At 36.1% G+C, this 19,946-nt stretch overlaps 2 protein-coding genes across 5 annotated transcripts in view; both read right to left on the bottom strand.

The window, feature by feature from the left end:
• IL17RD (interleukin 17 receptor D) overlaps positions 1-19,946 on the bottom strand; it is a 125,960-nt gene that overhangs the window by 105,164 nt on the left and 850 nt on the right. The gene's annotated exons all lie outside the window — the stretch shown is intronic.
• Positions 11,530-17,480, bottom strand: HESX1 (HESX homeobox 1). 4 transcript variants are annotated; one of them, XM_073351501.1, is made up of 5 exons: positions 15,775-17,480; positions 14,327-14,409; positions 13,898-14,097; positions 13,464-13,565; positions 11,530-12,280 (listed from the first exon to the last, which is right to left on the bottom strand). In XM_073351501.1, exons 1-5 carry the CDS (start codon positions 15,804-15,806, stop codon positions 12,182-12,184), a joined length of 516 nt encoding a protein of 171 aa, XP_073207602.1. In that variant the 5' UTR covers positions 15,807-17,480; the 3' UTR covers positions 11,530-12,181. The 4 variants fall into 4 exon arrangements, with proteins under 4 accessions (XP_073207602.1, XP_073207601.1, XP_073207603.1 ...); XM_073351500.1 differs by having other exon boundaries at positions 14,327-14,585; positions 16,154-17,479; XM_073351502.1 differs by having other exon boundaries at positions 16,154-17,479.

Raw genomic sequence — 19,946 nt, 5'->3', positions numbered from 1 at the left:
TTTCTCTACTCCTGTGTTCTCACTCCTCTTCCTCTGTGACATCTAGAAGTTTTTCTTTCCCTGCTCATACTCTGCCTCTCTCTTCTCTTTCTCACTCTGTTGCTTTCTACCCCCTTCTCTTTCTTCTCTTTTCTCAAAGTCTTTTTCTTTTGATGCATCATCTTGCAGCAGTCCCCTCTCCGCTCAGCATTACCAGCAGGGAATGAAGGACCGCTATGTACCAGTCCCAAGCAGTTTCAGAACTATGGTGAGGGCCCAGCAGCCGGCACAGAAGAACATCATCATTAATATTTTTAATGCAAAATATTTCTCATAATCATTTTTATTAAACAACTGAATCTACTGAAGTTTATTCAGAACCACACTTTTAAATATCAGTAACTAGTTTGCAGTAAATATAGTACCTAATTATCCAACTCAATAGCATTCCATTATTGTTATTTTTTAATAGTTTAGATAGTTTTCTTGTATCGTGATTAAAAGGGGCTACTATCTGTTGACTTTATATCCCTTGTTATACAAAGCCATTGTTAAAGACAGCCTATCTCTGTCTGGCCCAAAGCTTCATTTAGATTCACTATTTTTTGTTTGTTTGTTTATTTTGTTTTGCTATAAGTAAAGAGCTGAGAGTATAAATCTATGTGCCAACCACAAGAGCGAGCAAGTTACACATGGTAAAATAGCATCTTTTTTACTGAGATTGAAAAACATTAGCTGTGAGACATAACTGAACTTAAAAGTTTGATTTAATTTGAAAAGTAAACATTTGTTTAACATTTGGAAAATGTATTACAGCACAAATATATTCTCCTTAATTAGAGAGTTCTCTATTTCATGTCCTCTTATTTTCCTTGATTTTATTTTGTTTGGCATCTTTCATACACACTGCATCTCAAAACACTTTACAGTGTTACTGTGAATAATACAATGAAAGAGCTAAATATTAGTAGATGGAGAAAGAAATTAATAGGTAAAGACCAGGAGTTAAGATACATTTTCATCTGAAATATGAAACTGAGACATAAGTCAATGGTGCAGAGAGAGTCAGTAAATCTTTTACAGACACTGGGAGCTACAGATGAAAAGGCTATTGCATCCAAATAATGCAATTATGTGGAAAGAAAAGGAGGAAATGAGTTCTCGAGGAACAGAGAGCATATAGAAATAAAGACCAAGACACAGGTTGGGGCAAGGCTACTGATGGATGGCTTTATAAGCAAGAATAGCATTACTGAAATGAATGGAGGTGCCCTGGCCTTGTTTGAACATGAGAGTAAGGTGGCTGTACTTCTTTACGTTTGGGAGAAGTTGGACAGTAGCATTCTCCACATCCTGCAGTCCAAAGAGTTTTGGCTTGGGAAAGCTATATGCAGGAAAGCAGAGAAGATAAAAGTACAGATAAGGATATCAGAAAAGATGGAGCTCAGGCAGTGACATCCCATAACAATGCTGAGTGGATTTACACATATTGTAGATTTCCATCTGAAATCTCCTTCCCAGAAAAGGGAAGATTTCAGAGAAAAGATGCCAAGGTTACAGACACAGGATGCAAAAAGGAAGTCTGAGTTGAGAAGTGATAGAGCTCTATGTTCAGAGCTGTATATTTCTTTGGCCTAAGAGTAGAACTTATGTTCTTAAATATTTAACAGAAAAAAAGCTCCCTTTATCTAGGTGTTTATGTGGGAGCATTAGAATATTATCTGAGTGGCTGGGATGAAGCAACAGGTTTATCTGACTATTCCTCTTCTCAAGAAAGAATTACATTACTATAAAGTCATTTTACTGATGTACAGAAAAGAATCCAATGAATCCAGCATCAAGACCAAATCTCTCAGTAAATATTAAATGGTTTTAGAACTGAGAAGTGTAGGGAGGTTTCTGACTGGTAACGAGTGTTTTTGTGTCATTCAGCATAATGACCAGAAAAATCAGAAAGTCTGAGATTCCTGGTTGGGGGTGTTGGAAAGGGAGCTGTGTATATAGCATTGCTAACCCCAGCCATTCAAAAATCATGGGTGATGCCCGAAAAAATCATGAGATTGTAAAAAAGCCACCTTTGAATTGTCTCCTAATTTGTTTTCTGATGTTTAAGCCTCCAGGGTTCACATTTTCAAGCTTTTCTCTGCAGCCATGAGGGCCAGAAACTTACTTTGAAAAGAAAGATAAAATTCTCACATAATTACATGACTCCAGGGGTTGGAGACTTTAAGGAAAAAACCCAAATACTATGAAATTCACAATAAAAGCTTGAGAGTTAGCAACAGTATGTGTATAAATTCCATTTCACAGCAGAAACTGCAAACTTCACACTTGATATTTTCTGAGTGATTATTAATGACAATGACGCTAAATATTCTCATTTATAGAACACCTTTCTTTGAAAGTTGGCAAAGAGCTTTTAGAGCTATCAGCAAACTTTTGCCCCTACCTTATCTTTGTAAGCTGCACAAGGTGAAGGAGAGAAGTGGCACCATATATGTAGTGGGTCCTCAGGCCAGTCTGCTGTCAGAAAGAAGACTAGGAGTACTTGTGGCACCTTAGAGACTAACCAATTTATTTGAGCATGAGCTTTCGTGAGCTACAGCTCACTTCATCAGATGTTTACCGTGGAAACTGCAGCCTGCGTGGTCTGCTGCAGTTTCCACGGTAAACATCTGATGAAGTGAGCTGTAGCTCACGAAAGCTCATGCTCAAATAAATTGGTTAGTCTCTAAGGTGCCACAAGTACTCCTTTTCTTTTTGCGAATACAGACTAACACGGCTGTTCCTCTGAAACCAGAAAGAAGACTGGATCTGAGAAGATATACTCCATAAGGCATTTTCCTGCAGCTCTAAAAAGAAGCAACAACTTACTTCCCCTTCCCACCCCATGGTGTCCTGTGGACTGCAGCATACACGCAGACCACCCATTCAAGTCATGACCATCTCTCAAAGCAGAAGATTATGCCTCTTGAGACTGTAGATTATGACTGGGCACATGGACTCCCTTCCAATCATTCAAGAGAAGTTACAAGGTTATTGTTTAGAGATGGCTAAAGTAATTGCGTCTTGAGCTTTGTGATTATGACACTTAACAAACACACTCTAGTTACACAATATAGCACTGTTTATTGTTTCTTATTTGCTATTTTATATTATAGCATATTCAGTGCCCAAACTTGTTCATTATTCCAAGGCAAGGAGCATTCCAAGATCATTGTGCAGGAGGTCAGACTAGATGATCATAATGGTCCCTTCTGACCTTAATATCTATGAATCTATGAATCGTCTGACTAAATGAAAAAAAGACAAGCTCATGTAAAATTTATAGGAAGTTACACCAGCTATGTGTGTATCAGACAAGACAGACCACAGTCCTCATGATGATGTTTCTAGTATATCTCACTGCCAAAAAACAAGTGTCCTGCTTCCACACAGATTAGAAAAAAATCAATTTACTGCTTCTGGTAATCTTGCCAAGCCACAATGATTTCTTTTCTAATTATTCATTCATACATCAATCTACCGCAGATGAAAAGGAAAGCTAACATTATGCCATATATGCCAGCAGTTACTCAATGCTTTCCTGTATATTGTAAGAAAATTACTTCAGTTATATACAGTAGCAACCTTATCATCTGCAGTGCACCACCCTATTGTGGGGCACCCAAAAAGACAGAATCCACTCCCTAGCTCAAAAGAGCATGGGTATGATCCACCACGGTGCTGTTCCATGTGCTCTGCCCTGCCCTTTCCCACCCCTTAGCATACGTCTTCTTCATCCCACCCTGTCTCCCCTCCTACAATCAGTGAAGAGTGGCTCTAAACCACCTGCAGACTTTTCTCTCTCAGAGAATCCTCAGCTGCTCCTTAAGGGAAGTTTTACAGGTGCTCTGTGCTGCCTCAGCATGGAAAGCACCAGAGCTGTTGCCAAGGATCTGGGCATAATTCAGTAATATAGAACCCAATTTTGCAAGGTACTGAGTGGCCCCAGCACCCATTCAAGTCAGAATAAGTCTTATACTGTTTTCTTTATGATTATTCCATCATGATTCAGTGGATATATGTAAACTTGGATATACCAAATAAGCACTATTGGCATTCATAGTTTTGTTTTTATTCAAGGCAATTTCAGTAACTATGCTGATGAACACTTAGAAGAGTCAAGCTTTAAACATAAACCTGGTTTTAATCTAAACAGTAGCAGAGGAGGGCATCCTGCTATAATGCAAGATATTCCATTACATAAACTGCAGGACATCAAATATTGGTTTGGCTCAGTTGCTGTCATTTCATCACTTTCCATACTGATTTTTTCAACAAAAACAAAACTAGAAAGTCTTAGAGTCCTCATCCAATTACATAATAATTAGTCCTATAAAATGAAAAATGCAAATAAGATCAACCAAACAATAGTTACAAAAACCAAGTTAATCCATTGAATCAAAACATGACACAATTGGTTTCTAAGCAATCCTGATTGGTGATCATTAATTATGTATGAGATAATCTCAAAGGTCTGAACTTAGTGACCTAGAACTGTCTCATTCCACACTGGGCAAAATAAGGATGTTTGCAAATGATGTTACCTGGTTTTTGTGCATGACTTTTGTTGAGACTAGTAAAATAAACTTTTTAATTTGTTTTAGGAGTCATATTTCCTTTTATTAGTAGACCTTCAGATCAACACTGCATTAAGCTTCTTGTGCACAATAGAACAAATTCCTGTTCCAATTTTTATTACTTCAGCGAATTTTCAATTCCAAACTTTGGACAACTAGTAAAGTGTGGTACTGAACTGCTAATGGTATGGTATTGGAAGCTTAGTGGCTAATTGTGGCTCTTAAAGGGACACTCAATTTGAAAATTATATGTACTTACACGTTACAAATAGCAGCTAATGTTATTAAAACTGAAGGAATATTTTAAATATAATTTACATCTTTCCTTTAAAGGAAAGGGAAAATAGACTTGTAAGTTTCACTGAGGTTTATGCTCAGTATGTGGACATTTTTACTTTAAGGTTCTCACGACTAGACCATACTACAATGTCTGTATTGCAAATATTACATTTATTTTTCTCTTAAACTGCTTCCACTGCAATTTAAACAATCATGCAAATATTTATCAATTATTGCATAACTACGTCAACATTTGTTCTTAATTGCCCCCTACTTCTCCCATCTCTCAGCTCCATACGAACAGCAACATATATTCAAGAAAATTTTGTATTGTATTATTGCTCCATAATGTGATCTCAGTGTTGCCATTACATTATACTATAATGGCACATATGTTAAGTTTAATGTACATATTGAAAATACCTGTTAGAGACAGGGATTAACATTTTTATTAGTTATATCAAAATCCTGTGCACATGGTTAACTTCTATAAAGTAGGTTTCAGAGTAGCAGCCGTGTTAGTCTGTATTCGCAAAAAGAAAAGGAGTACTTGTGGCATTCAGTCAATGCATCCGATGAAGTGAGCTGCAGCTCACAAAAGCTTATGCTCAAATAAATTTGTTAGTCTCTAAGGTGCCAGAAGTACTCCTTTTCTTTTTATAAAGTAATAATTATCAACTACATGTTTTAGTCACATAGCTTTATCTCCAGTCCAGCCCATTTTCTACAGGAGGTTTCTCTGGTGATATTGGACACTGATTGACTACATACTAATATTGATTGACTACATATTAATATTGATATTAATAATATTGAATTAACTTTGTTTAAAATCCTACATAGAAAAACTACACCCTCATATATCTCCTTACTAGGAGCTTTCTTGGTTTATAGGTGAGGGAGTTGGTGGTAGAGAATTTTCCATGGGTGCCCCTCTTCTAGACCTTTGAATTTTACTCAAGAACTCTTTTGAAACCTTCACGCCAAAGTACAAAGTCCATCTTTTTCTATTGTCATCTGGGGATGACTAAGGTTTGTGGGTGGAGGAGGTTCTTACAATATTGAAGGATTAAGTTAATGGAGATATAACAATTTACAACAACTGAGGAAGCGGGCCAGTAATTTTAATTTTCTAGCAGGGAACCTAGACCCTAACTCCGGAAAGCAACCCTAATCAGGATAGCACTGAAGGCCAAATTTAACTTTAAGCCCCTTGAAGCCAACACTACCTGCAACTTAGAATCATAGAATATCAGGGTTGGAAGGGACCCCAGAAGGTCATCTAGTCCAACCCCCTGCTCGAAGCAGGACCAATTCCCAGTTAAATCATCCCAGCCAGGGCTTTGTCAAGCCTGACCTTAAAAACCTCTAAGGAAGGAGATTCTACCACGTCCCTAGGTGGTAGAATCTTAAGTCCTATGGAACGGGCTGAAATAGCAGCTGCACTGGCAGCTGCTCATCAGCATCACTCAGTGGTCTAGGCTTATTATCTACATTTTATAGATGGGGAAACAGACACTGAAGTTGTGATTTCACAGAGCAACTCTGTGGCAGAACCAGGATTAAAATTGAGAAGTTCCTGGCTTCTTGGAAGTATACCTGAATGTAACACCTTGCTTTCCCCCCAATACCCCCAGTGGGTGGCATATGAACAAAAGCTTTAGATGAATAAGACTCAAAAGATGTAGAATTGGTACTGGATTAAATTACAGTATTAGTGGTAGATATAAACAATTTAGCATGCTATATTCAACTGTTTAGGCACAGACAATCCAAGTAATGTAAATGTTCCATCAGAACATGCCTCAGGTGTATTGCTCCAGTTATAATAAAGTTGTTTTTATGTTGCTGTTGTAATGCAAGATACTAAGCAATCAGCAGCAATTAAGTCTAAGATACTGTATGTGTCCTATGAAGAGCAGACTAATATTGAAAGATGAGAATGGAGTATTTGCCTTAACTTGATAATATGAGATCCCTGATGTAAAGCAATGTGTATCATGAAACAAATGTGAAGTTAGTGGCCCTTCTGTGCTGTTAACACCTCATGAAACCAACAGCACTGTAACGGAGAAAAAGCTGATAACAATTATGTTAAAGAGACTTTGTGCAACACCACTGGTATGATATGAATGGAAAGCATCCCATTGTTAACATTCACTAATTGAAAGCTGACCACCAGAGCTGTTGCTATTATTATGTAACTAGTCCTGTGTTGTAAATTGCTTTGTCAGTCTTCTCTTGTGAGAAAAAAATTCCATTATGAGAGACAGTAACCTTATTTAGGTGTTTTGTCAGATAATAGAGTGAGGCTTGTAGGCATTAACCTGACTGGCTTAGTGTGATTTATTGCTGTTGTAAACTTTGTTTCCAGCATTAAGGTAGACAATAGCTTCAAATTACCTGGAACAGGTTAAACTGTGGAACAGATCTTGTATGTTGGGAGGGAGAGAAATTACTCCGGCATCTCTAGTACCATCTTCGCTATCCAAATCAGGGAGGTATCCAAATTCTTGCATTCTCTGAGTCTACCCCCATTGTAGATACTTTTCTGCTAGTGTGTGAATTCGCCATGCTTTCGGGATTAGTTGGCTTTCCTTAATTAACCCTTTTATTTGAAAGTTTTGTTTGTTTTAATACCTTTTGTTTGCTGCCTTATTGTATATCAATGTATTATAGATCTAGAATTTTGGAGTATTAAGAATTTCATGTTAATGAATATTTAGATCTTAATTTAATTATATCAATACAGTATATATCTCTTTAGATTACTTTTCATTTACTGCATTCTGATTAGTTGGGTTTGATGAAAGTTTCTCAGTGATATTTTTTAACATGGTTACAACTTTCAAATTCAGTTCTCAAAATAAAGTATGAATTACTAACTTTGATAACCTCTCTCCATACTGAAGTAATCTTTCCAGATTAATGACAGGATTCAGAGTAGCAGTCATGTTAGTCTGTATCCGCAAAAAGAAAAGGCACCTTAGAGACAAATGCATCCGATGAAGTGAGCTGTAGCTCACGAAAGCTTATGCTCAAATAAATTTGTCTCTAAGCTGCCACAAGTACTCCTTTTCTTTTTCCATATTAAAACAGTCTTTTTTTTAACAGTGAGGTCAAATAACTTTCCATTTTGTATGGAACCCATAAAGATTACAGATAATTCATCAATGAAGGTACATATCGGAGTATATTAAGGAAAACTATCTACACTGAGTTAAGGAGGTCTTTTATCTTATTTGTGGCAATTATCAGGGATTTTTGTTTAGTCTCTTGCGCCTTCACACAAATCACAACTGAATGCTCTTAGTCAATATTTGGAGATGTAGTTCATTCCCAATGTACCTACCACAGACTCCTTGCAAATGCCAGGCACTATAAAACACACACTTCAGCAATAAAAAAAAGCACGCAAATAAACATTGACCTTCCATTCTGCAGACCAACCGATAGCATGGATACAACTTCAAGCAATAAAGACAATTGTTTTCTCTTTGCCCATGAAACTACTAGGAAAACAAGACTGGTAAATTTCTGAATCAGATGGGTTTCCAAATAGATTCCAAAACATCTAGCAAGACTCAACTTCAGTGAATTCTCCATTAATGTAAATGTAAAACAGCCACCTGCTATTCCATCTTTCCTATTCACTATATCTGTGAAGTCGGCACTTCCCAGCACTGAAAGAAAGTCCTTCCTCTAGATATATGTTAATTTGTCCTTCCTCTAGATATATGTTAAGTCCTTCCTCTAGATAAATGTTAGTGCAGCTTACCAAGAATCAACCACTCTCCAGTAATAGAAAGAAACAAGGGTTCAAAATTCAACCCTTAACTCTTTCAAGAATATACTAATTTGAAAATAATGTATCTGGGAAGGTTAAATTTTGTCTATTCATATAGTTATTTAATTAGCAAAGGAAATAAGATACAGAGAACATTTAATTACAAACAGAACTATATTGCGACTGGAGAAGACAGTGGAATTTCTCCATTTTTCTCCAGTTCTCTCACTTTTTGCTATTTACAGCTGACCTGTATTACTGACAACATGCTGTATTCAGAGGTTTTAAGAAACTAATTCCATATGAAGTGAGCATCATAGACAGTAAAGAGGACAAACATTTTGAGCCAGATGCTCAGCTGGTGTAAATTGCTGTGACAAATACATCCATGTTCACCACCTGGGGATACAGCCCTCTGAGTATCTATCTCCCTGCACAATGGAGTAACTAAGGGATTAATCCTACAAACACAAGTTGGACATGTGAGTAACTTTACTTAAATTAGTTGTCTCATGGAGTAGGACACAAGAGGCTGGCTCGCTAGTGTTTTTCTTCTGTGTCTTCTAAGACTTTGACAAAAGCAAACAATGAGGAACTATCATTCTTTGGGATTTATTGTGTTCATACTAATCCAATAATGAAAACAGAAATGCGATGAATTTAAATAAAGTACTGCATCTGGTTTTGTTTTTGCTTTCTAAAAAAAACAAAAAAACAAAACCCAGCTAAGTAATTAAAGAATTTAAGGAAACTAGCACTTTTTCCTCCTCCTTGCATTGTCCTAACAAGGCCTGTTTGTGCCCAATACACTCCTGTTGCAGTTAGTTTCCACATAAAATAAACATATCTTAGTTTTATCTCTTCCCATTGTACTATGGCTGCAATGAACAAAAACTGTTTGCTCCGAGTCACTAAAGCGTACAGCCTAATTTTTCAGAGGTGCAGCACACACTCAGCTCCCACTGAATTCAAGAAGAGCTTCAGTGCTTAATCTCATCTGAAAATCAGATAGTTTATTTTAACGAACATAGTACTTTAAAAATAAGAGACCAATACAACAAATCCTTACTTAAGCAAATTGTCTCATACGTCAGTGAAATTACTTGAGAGAGTAAATGTTTGCAGGATTGGTCCCTGAATCAGCAAAATGAATTTACCGAGTGGGGAGAAAAGCAGTTTTTGTCAATTGCAGCTTTTGTCCAATAAGAAGTCTTAGCACCTAGTTTGGTTATTTTTCTTATTATAAGCAACATTCAATTTTAAGAACAGAAAAGAATATTGATTAAAGAGTGACAGTTTCAAGGCTTTGTAGATAAAAATGAAGTTGGAGGACTACTGCCATCATACAAATTGGATAGGATAATCACGGTCATCCATTAAGCTCATTGAAGTCAGATATGTTAAGGAATATGTCTTAAGGCATAACAGTTTTGACACTCACTTTTCAAAGATTCTACATGTGCTCGCAGAGTTTTTAATATAATTCAGCACACAACAAAGCCTTCAAAATTAGAATGCATGTTCTTGAATAACACCTTGAGAAATCTTCTGGCTACATATAGTAAATCATAACTCTCTGCTTTAAGGTCTACAGATATGTGCAGTTTAAAAAAATAGTTACAAAAAATGGAAAAGGCCAGTTAAAGGAATTGGTACTTTTATTGGACTAATGGATGAATCCCCAAACTCAGAAAATCAGTTTTCTTGTAGAGAGACAAGATGGGTGACCAAGTTGGACCTTACTGGACCAAGTTCTTGATGAGAGAGACAAGCTTTCAAGCTTAAACAGAGTGGTTTGTGACCGTGAGTGACAAACTCAGGGCAGACTGTCAAGAAGCAAGGCAGAGACCCCAAATTGGTTATGTGTTATAGATTTCAACAACCCAGTAACAAGTTGAATTCCTAAAGCACTATAATAGTTTTACCATGGAATCACAGGCAGTGGTCTCTGGCATTTCTATCTTGCCACTCAGGCAAGAAAGCTTGTAAGCTCGAAAGCTTCTCTCTCTGACCAACAGAAGTTGGTCCAATAAAAAATATTGCCTCACCCCACCTTGTTGCTCTAATATCCTGGAACCAACACACCTACGACACTGCATACAACAATGGAAGACATTGAATTCTGCCATCTGAAATGGAGTTTCCTTGTATACTGTTAGGCCCCAGTTCACGAAAGCACCTCTATTCAGCAAAGCACTTAAGCATCAGCTGACATCCCACTGAAAGCAATGAGACTTCACCATATACTAACAGTTAAGTATGTTAATGTGTTGCTCAACACAGATGACTGTAGATTTCTTGAATCAGGGCCATGTGAAGTAAATTAAAGGTTTTACTTTGTTGATGGGACTATATACATTGACTTTGGGTTGATTCAATATCAAATGTCAGGATGCTTGGTTTTCATATATCATCTGATAAAAATCTTTACCACTATAAACTTTGTGGAAAATGTTTCACAGTATTATTGGATAAGAGAATGAATAAACAAGGAAACAATATATCTAATCTCAAATGGGTTTGATCCTGAGAAGTGCTGAATTTTCTCATGAGATACTGGAGGCACTCAGTACTTCACAATACTGTATCATTAATTTGCCCAGTTAATATTTATAATTTATAATTAATTTGCCCGGTTAATATTACCAGCTTAACTATGTTACATCCAAATGGTTTTGTCAGTACAAAACCATTTGGATGTAACATAGTTAAGCTGGTAATATTAACTGGGCAAATATTTGCTAAATTTACATTAAAAGATGAGAAAACGAAGTTGATAACAATGACATTTTAAACTGCTTTTCAGTTTAATTGGTTTAGCTAAAATACAAATGCCACACATTGTTACTGTTCTCTAGGTTTTTCATTTGTAAATAGCTAGCACATACGTCTCATAAAAACAAGTATAATTTAGTACAATTTTTTAAAATTTCAGCTCCATATTGTTAATATTGAAAAACTATTTCATTCCAGTAAAATACCTAAGCTAAATTTGCTGTAACAGCAGTAGCATTTTTGCATAATTGTGTACTTTAGATGATTTTTTACTTCTACCTTTAAAATATCTGAAGCTTTATTAAACAAAACAAAAAAATTCAGTCATTTTTTTCATGTATTCCTGCTGATTTTTCTGAAATCAGTAACCACACAGGACCAAATCCTCAGCTGGTATAAACTGGTGTAGCTCCATTGTCTTCAAGTAAATTATTCAGATTTACATCAGCTCAGGATCTAGTGTATCATAGTTTGTTATCTGCAAAAATATCTTACATGTTTCTGAAAATATTTATTAAAATATATGGAAAACTTTTTTTACAAAAAGTGCAATTATAATATGAGGCATGTTATAATGAAGTATTTACAGTTTATTCTAATGAAAATCATGATCATCTTTCAAAACTAGATGCAAATATCAAATGTTACATTATCATTGCTTAATAATGTAAATTATGAAGTTCCAATAATTCTTCATGTTCTACTGTGGTAGAATAATGGTGAACTAGCTGGCTTCTTCCTATTCCAGAAGGTTAGAGGTTAAAGTGTTTTTCACCATTATAAACTGAGATTCTCTGTGGGATCTTTTCAGCTTTGCACGGCGATTCTGGAACCAGATCTATAATTGAAATAAAATGCACATTTCTTAGAAATGGGTAATTTTTCCTTTTAAAAGCAACATCGTATGCAGGCCACGTTTGAAGTTAATAAAGAATATCAGTACAACCATACAGTAAAATAATTTGTGAAATTCTGATCTTTTGGAAGCTGAAGCAGCTTGGAAGTTTCAAAGCTACAGATGAAGGTATATGGTGAGCTGTAATAATTTTAATAAATAATAATGTAAGGCAGAGAAAATTATAGACAAAGGACTCATTGCATTTCCTAGCTGAATTGAAAAGTAAGGACCTGCTTTGTTCCCACTGAAGTTAACTGCAAAACTTTCATAGACTTCAATGGAACAGGACTGGACCCCTAGGGCTTGATCCAGGAAGATGCTGAGCATCCTGAACTTCCGGAGGAGTCAGTGGAAGTTCAGGATGCTCAATAACTCCCAGAAGTGCTTAAACCCTTGCAGTATAAGTCAGTAGGGCCTGATCCTACTTTTATGAAAAAGCCTCCAACTGACTTCAATGGAAGTTGATCAAACCTTTAATGAACATTAAGGGCCTGATCCAAAGTCCAAAGAAGTCAGTGGGAGCCTTTCTATTGACTTTGATGTGTTTTCGATCAGGCCTTAAAATCCCTGTGTGTACTGAGCTTTGAACCAAATGAGACGGAGTCTCAAATGTGACTTTAAAACAGTTTTGTCCTGTCTAAATTGGCTAGCCAAACCCTGCCTGAAATGTATGTATCCATTTGCTTAACTATATTTATTTAGTTTTCAAACATGGTTCCAAACCCATTGTAGAAAAGGTTTTCAAACCTGGGATCAGAGAACGAAATCCTGGCCCCACTGAAGTCAATGAAAAAATTCCCATAGACTTCAATGGGACCTGGATTTAAATCTGAGAGTTTGGTAGGGGGAAAGCTTTGTGATGGTCAAGGAGGATGACACTGAAGTATTACAGAGATGAATGTCATATCAGTGCCAGAGAGAAGGGGAGACTGAGAGGAAAGAGAAATTTCACTGGTTTCTCCACTACAAATTACTGTCAATATAGTAGCTATCTAATAATGCATTAATTACTAAGGATCATTAAGAATAAATACAACTTTCAGATGGTTATCCGATCCACCCACTTACATCATTGCTGAGCAGACATCATGTGATCACAGAATATATATTTAAATTAAGTTACCTGGATCCTGTCTTCATCTAAATCTAGTTTGTGAGCTAGTTCTTCTCTAACGTCAATGCCAGGATAGGAGTTCACTCTAAAAACATTTTCCAGCACGTCAATCTGAGGAGAATAAGCAAACAATTTAAAATGTTACATTGTAGGAAAAAGAGAAAAAGTGAGTCAGTTCAAGTAAAAGACTTTCCCAACAATTTTTTGGGCCAGACTCCAATCTCATTTATACCAGTATAAATCAAATGAAATTAGTGAAATTACTCTTGGTTAACACCAGTCCTTAACCACATATGTACATCTCTGCCTCTTTATGCAGTAAGTATACAACATTTTATCAACTAATTATTACAGGCTTCCTATTGTTGAATGCATTTTACTCAACAAATGAATATAGTAAAACATACATTACTTAATTTATAAATAGGTAACTGAATCCCTACCTGGTTTCTAGTGAAAGCAGTTCTTGGTCTCCTACCCCTGTACCAGCTCAGTTCCCTTTTGTAAGATAGCCTTTCAGTGGCTGAAAAATATTTTTCACATTTCAAAACTCTTTCGTCCAGTATCGGGTAACTGTTAACATGAAATAATGGCCCTTCGCAGGAAATAACAGGGGTCTGCAGACACTGATTAGTGTCTTCTCCTAAAAACATAAAAATATAGAATTTAAATTCATAGATCTGTATTTGCCAATTTTTGAATGAGACAGTTATAGTAAAATGCAAGCCTGTAACAAAATAAGTGATAATCTAATGTTTTAAGTATAAGTCTAATCGTACTGAGGTGCTTATGGAAACATATCCTTGATAATACATAAAACTTAACATAGGGTAAAAAGTTAAGACAATACACAACTAAAGCTGACAACATACCTAAATTGTTGCATGTATCCATCCATGGTCTGTGAGGTTTCGCAGCTGGAATGCCATCTTTTTTCTGTTCTAATCCCAAAATGCTTTCAATGGAAAATGAGCAATGCGTGGTTTTAGTTTCCACAAAACTGGATACTTTCTGAAGATTTTGAGACACTGCTGTATCAGAAGCACATAATGATGTATTTGCCATTCTTTCACCTTCAGTCTATGCACAACATGAATTGTACTTGCATTTTCTTGCAGGTCCTCCTTATAGCTGTGTTAGCAAGGGGGTTGGATTTGCAACGTCATTAATTAAAATCTTTTATTAGAAAGTTTTAGCATGTCAATGAAGACTCTCCCACCAAGAGGCACGAGGAGTTAATTGTTTATTTGTTTGCAAGTAATTAGCAACTAATGGCGACACTAGGGGGGCCACCAAGAGGGACAAAAAGTGTTATCTCTCCTAACCAGAACATCGACTTAACTTTCTCAAAAGAAGCTATGCACAAATATAGTACTTCCCTTTTATTTGAAATCATTAATGTATAAAATCAGTTTTTAAAAAAACTTTATAGTCTAATGGACTCCACTTACCTAAACATAGCAGCATGATAGGAAACCAGTCAAGTAATAAGTAATCTCATTTAAGTGAATTTTCTTCCAAGGAAATTTTAAAAATAATCTCTTAATGCTATTAGGGTAATCCTGATGAAAATGCCTCTGTTTTTTCATATGCATATGTAATGGTGAACGTGGTCAATAAAACAATAGTGTTTGGCACAAGGCACACTGCAGTGGGTTGGCAATGTTGTCAAAGCTCAGTGTAATTGCCTTCCAAGTGCCTGGATTAGTTAACAGGAACAGTTGCACCAAGCATTTAAATAAATAATTCACGCATTCACTTGCTTCATTTTTCTATTAAAATAATCTTGGTGCAGCTTTCTCAAAAAACAGCAATGTGAAAGTCTCAAAGCATTCTTTAAAACATTTGTATAAAACATTTTAAAAGGAATAGAATCACTGTATTTTAATTTCTTGATTAAAATCAGAACACTTTTTTCTACCAGCTTTTTATCGTAATCTCGTGTATTTGTTTTAAATCAATGGGTGTTTACTTCAGTCACCAGTGCTAATATTTAAAATAATCAAAAATAGAGAATTGGAGATGAGTTCAAGCATTTTTATAAAATTCACAGTTGTTTGAATCCAGAGTCGTGGTTTGGCCCATTATAAGGAAAGTGACATATATAAAATTCATATCTGGATGCAGGTTCAGGTCTCAAACACTATCAAAGCTCAGGGATATTTGGATCAAGGTTTTGGTTCTGGACCATCTCCCTACATATTTCCCTGCTTTTTCTTATTCTAAAACTTTATTTGAAAAAAGCGGCAAAAATTAAACAGAATTTTAAATGTAAGGGTAGAAAAATTCAGAGTTTGCAACCTTTAATTCAAGTTCTGACCTCTGATGCACACCAACTGGAGCCGTGTGCATTCAAGGGCAGAATCAGGACTTCTTGTTGGCATTTATCCCTGCTCTGTCACCTTCCTGTATAAAAATATAGTTGGATATAAATCTAATAAATACCTACCATATGGAAACATGCAACCATTATTCTGATACAGTTAAGGACACCATGAAATTCTGGGAAATTAAAGATCTATATGATACACCTGTCATTTCAAGCATATCTGAAAAGATCATTCATGAACTGTATATTCATCCTATTGCTCTTGGCAATGTTAATACTGTAAGACAGCAGCTATTGAAGCATGGTGCTCCCTAACACCATGATAAGGTATTGCTTCAGTACTAACTTAAGGTATTGAGTTCCAACTTACTGAACCATGATTTCCAACACCGTTGACCACATGATCTATTAAATGAAGGTCTTGCCTATCCAAGGAGTGACCCATCCAGACCCTGCTAACCTTGAGAGATGAGATAGGAGCTGATGAGACAGCACAAGGAAGCATACACAAAGTATCTATATCAATTCACAAAAACATGTGCTGAAGGTTTAATAAAAAATAAAAAATTAAAATAAAGATGAGAGACAACTCATCTATGCTAATTTACAGTGTACCTATTACACTAGATTATGAAGAACATAAATCTTTGAAGAATAAATGTATTCAGGATGGACTTTTATTTATACCACGATACATGCCCTTGTGAGCACACAGCTCAATTTTGAGCACTTATGTTGGATTTAAGTTAGGCATAGGCCTTATATTGGCCCTCTACCAGGGGTGACTTTTATCCTTGCTGAATAAAATGGCTTGAGTATCCAGAGAGCTGTGAAACAGTAATGCTACACGGAGAACATTTTTCATAATTTTGTAAGTATAGTTCAAAGAGTTTACTCAGTATTGCCAAGCCGAGAGTTCAAAAATCATTTCAGACCCCAAAAGACCACGAGAATGACTTAAAAATTATGCAGTTTTTAAAATAAGTAAATGTTGGGTTCTTTTCATTTGCCTTTTGGTTTCTGATCTCTAGAGTCCATAATCATAAGGGCTAGAAGCTTGTTTTTTTTAAAAGAAAGCTGAGATTTTCATATAATCTCATGCCTGGGAACTGAAGCATTAGGAAAATCACCAAATATGAGATTTGGGATAAAAATCTCTGGAGTTCACAATACTGCCCACTAATGCAGAAGGCACTGTTATTCTTTTTAAAATATAACAACATAAAAAATGTAATGGGAGGCTCAGTATATCAATCTGACCAAAAATTATATACTGCTGCACGCATGGAGAATTATGGGTCAGATTTTTTCCAAGTGTAGAAAACCATTAATGACTATAATACAAATAATGGCTGGCCTTCAAACATAGCTCATTATTTATACCTATAGCAAGTTAAAAAAAATATGGACAAGGACCTATAAGAAAGTAAATATCTCATTTACAATGCTGGCTTGATGGGATCATCTTAGAAACATGAATTGTAAGAAGTTCAAAATATGGTAACTGGCTTTATATAAATAAATTATGTAATGAAATCTTATTTCTCTTTAAAGGGCTACTAAAGAACTTTCCAGAAAGATAAGTGTCAGTAGTGATGAGGAACATTTAATTATATGCTCCTTACCACCTCAAAACCAACTGCTAAAAGGTCTATGTAGTTTACTCCTGAGGGAATTCTGCGCCAAAAAAATTAAAAATTCTGTGCATAATATTTTAAAATTCTGCATATTTTATTTGTCAAAGTAACACAATATAATTACACCATTTTAAATTATTTGCTGACAAGTATTTTGAAATAAATTGTAAAAATAATTGAAAATGGTGTGATTATATTGTTATTGTGTTACTGTATTAATTTTACAAATAAAATATGCAGGACTTTGCAGAATTTAAATTTTTTAAATTGTTTGCTGCAGAATTCCCTCAAGAGTACCAAGGTTCTGTGTGGTGCAAACTGGGTGCGGACAGCTCAGTGGGGGGTTCTGGGTGCGGGTGGACTGGGAGTCCACAAGGGAGTCCATGTGAAGGTGGTTAGGACTCGGGGGGAGGGGGGCTTGATGGGTAAGGGATCAGGGTGTGTGTCTCCCAATACAGTGGGTTTGGTCAGCAAGATGTGGTTTCGGGGGGGGGGGGGGGGGTCTCCTGATGCGGAGGAGGGCTTGGGGGAAGGGGTCACTGTACTGGGAGCAGCTACCCCTGTCAGTGCAACCCCTGTAAATTTGGAGCCCCCTGCACCTGAACCTCCCACCCCACTGAGCTTCACCCTCCCCCTGCAGCGATGCAGAGCGTCCTACAACCATGGGAAGTTTCTAGGGGTTGAATGCCCTCAACTCCCAGTAGGATGTCCTGCAACTGGGTTCATAATGGCCTTGCCAGGTAAGAAAGAAGATGTGGTAGCTTCCAGGAGTATTTTCAGAAAGGAGGCCAGCATTCAGCCATTGAGTCTTAGTTGAACTCAGTTGGTGTGTGAAGAACTGAAACTAAAGTAATACTGCCATCTAGGGTTCATAGATTCCCATTCAACGAATTACTTTCTAAAGATACATGCATAATATTGCCTTCTAAAAACTGCGAAAATACAAATAACATTACTAAAAGATTTTTAAAATTATTATTTTTTATTATAAGGGATCCATTTCAAACAACTAAGTCCCCTTATGTTGCAGGGTATAATAAAAAAAGAACCCATCTTGAAGTCAATTGGCATTTTACTGCTCTCTTCAACAGAAGCAAGACTGTCCCCTTTTTTCACGTGCCTGTTGAGATTATTCTGCATGCCAAGTCAAATTTCTACATTTTAATGTCAAATCTGTTGTGGTTTTGTTGTAGCACACTTTCATCTCTTCAGTGCTAATTTAAGATGTATTATTTTCAGTTCATGGCAACTAAAAGAAAATAAATGTTGTCTGTTGCCATCTAAAGAGGTGTATAGATGGGAGAAACAACAGAAACTCCACTTCCTAAATCCCACATACTACTATCTATGATTTTGCTAAGGGAACATGTCCTCAATCTTACACATTGTACAAAATACACAAACTGCCGCCAGTAAAAAAAAAATCCCCATGATTTGACAGCTGTACTAAATGGTCACTAGTTGACAGATTTCAAAAAAGAAAAGCTATTCATGACATTTATAGACTGTGAATTAGTGTATGGCATATCCATAAAATTTGAATTTGGAGAACCAAACAGATAAGAATGTTACTGCAAATCTTAATCCTCACAACATCCTTGTGAGATAGGCAAGATTAGTCACAAATTACAGATAGGGAAAGAGAGGAAAAGTGGTTAAGTGACATGCCTCAGGCCACACAGTGAGTCAGTGGCTAAACTGGAAATTAAACCAGTTGAACTGAGTTCTTACTTCTAGTTTCCTCCCCCAACCACTAAACAATTTAATGTCTACATCTCATCTAATTTTTTTAGAGTATGGAATCTTATATAAATAATGATAAACACATTTTTATCGCAATGAAAATACCGTACATTAGTTAATCATTTGCTCCACTAACAGACTTATCACACTTTCTAACCTAGCTTTTGCACCGCACTCACTGGAGTTTATTTAACAATGTAAATTCTCCTACCCTTCTTTTCTTGCCTGACATATACTGTCTCTCTTTCTCTTGAGAAGGAGAAGCAGTTCCCTTTCTTTTCTTTTTACCCCCTAATAATAACCAATTTACTCAAACGTTACTGGTTTTCCATCAAATGTTCTTGTGGTCTTTTTTTCCCCATCAATGACAACAAGTAATTTCTTTTTTAAAAACTATTATCTTACAACTTCAAATGTATTTTATCTCCTTGTTTTTTTCTGTCACTAGCCTTTCAAATGTCTGAATTTATATTTTTGCTGTATTTCATTTCACACACATTGTTTCCTGTGTTTTGAATGCAATTTAAATTAAAATGTTTAGCAATTAGGGTATGAATATAATATACCTCTCAGATATCCATTTTAACATCTACAGGAACCACACACATACATCTCAAGGTCAAGATGTTCTAGTCACAAAGCTATAAAAAGAGGCTTTTTAGAATGATTTTGTGTGTACGCTCGCACGCAGGGGGAAGGGGGGGGAACAGGACAGCATATTTTATCTAAGGCCAATGTGTCTTTCTAACAAACAACTGGGGTTAGCTACAAGCACGTTTCAAA

The sequence above is a fragment of the Lepidochelys kempii genome, chromosome 7, assembly GCF_965140265.1.
Source record: "Lepidochelys kempii isolate rLepKem1 chromosome 7, rLepKem1.hap2, whole genome shotgun sequence".
NCBI lineage: Eukaryota > Metazoa > Chordata > Testudines > Cheloniidae > Lepidochelys > Lepidochelys kempii.
This window is presented reverse-complemented; position numbering and strand designations above follow the sequence as displayed.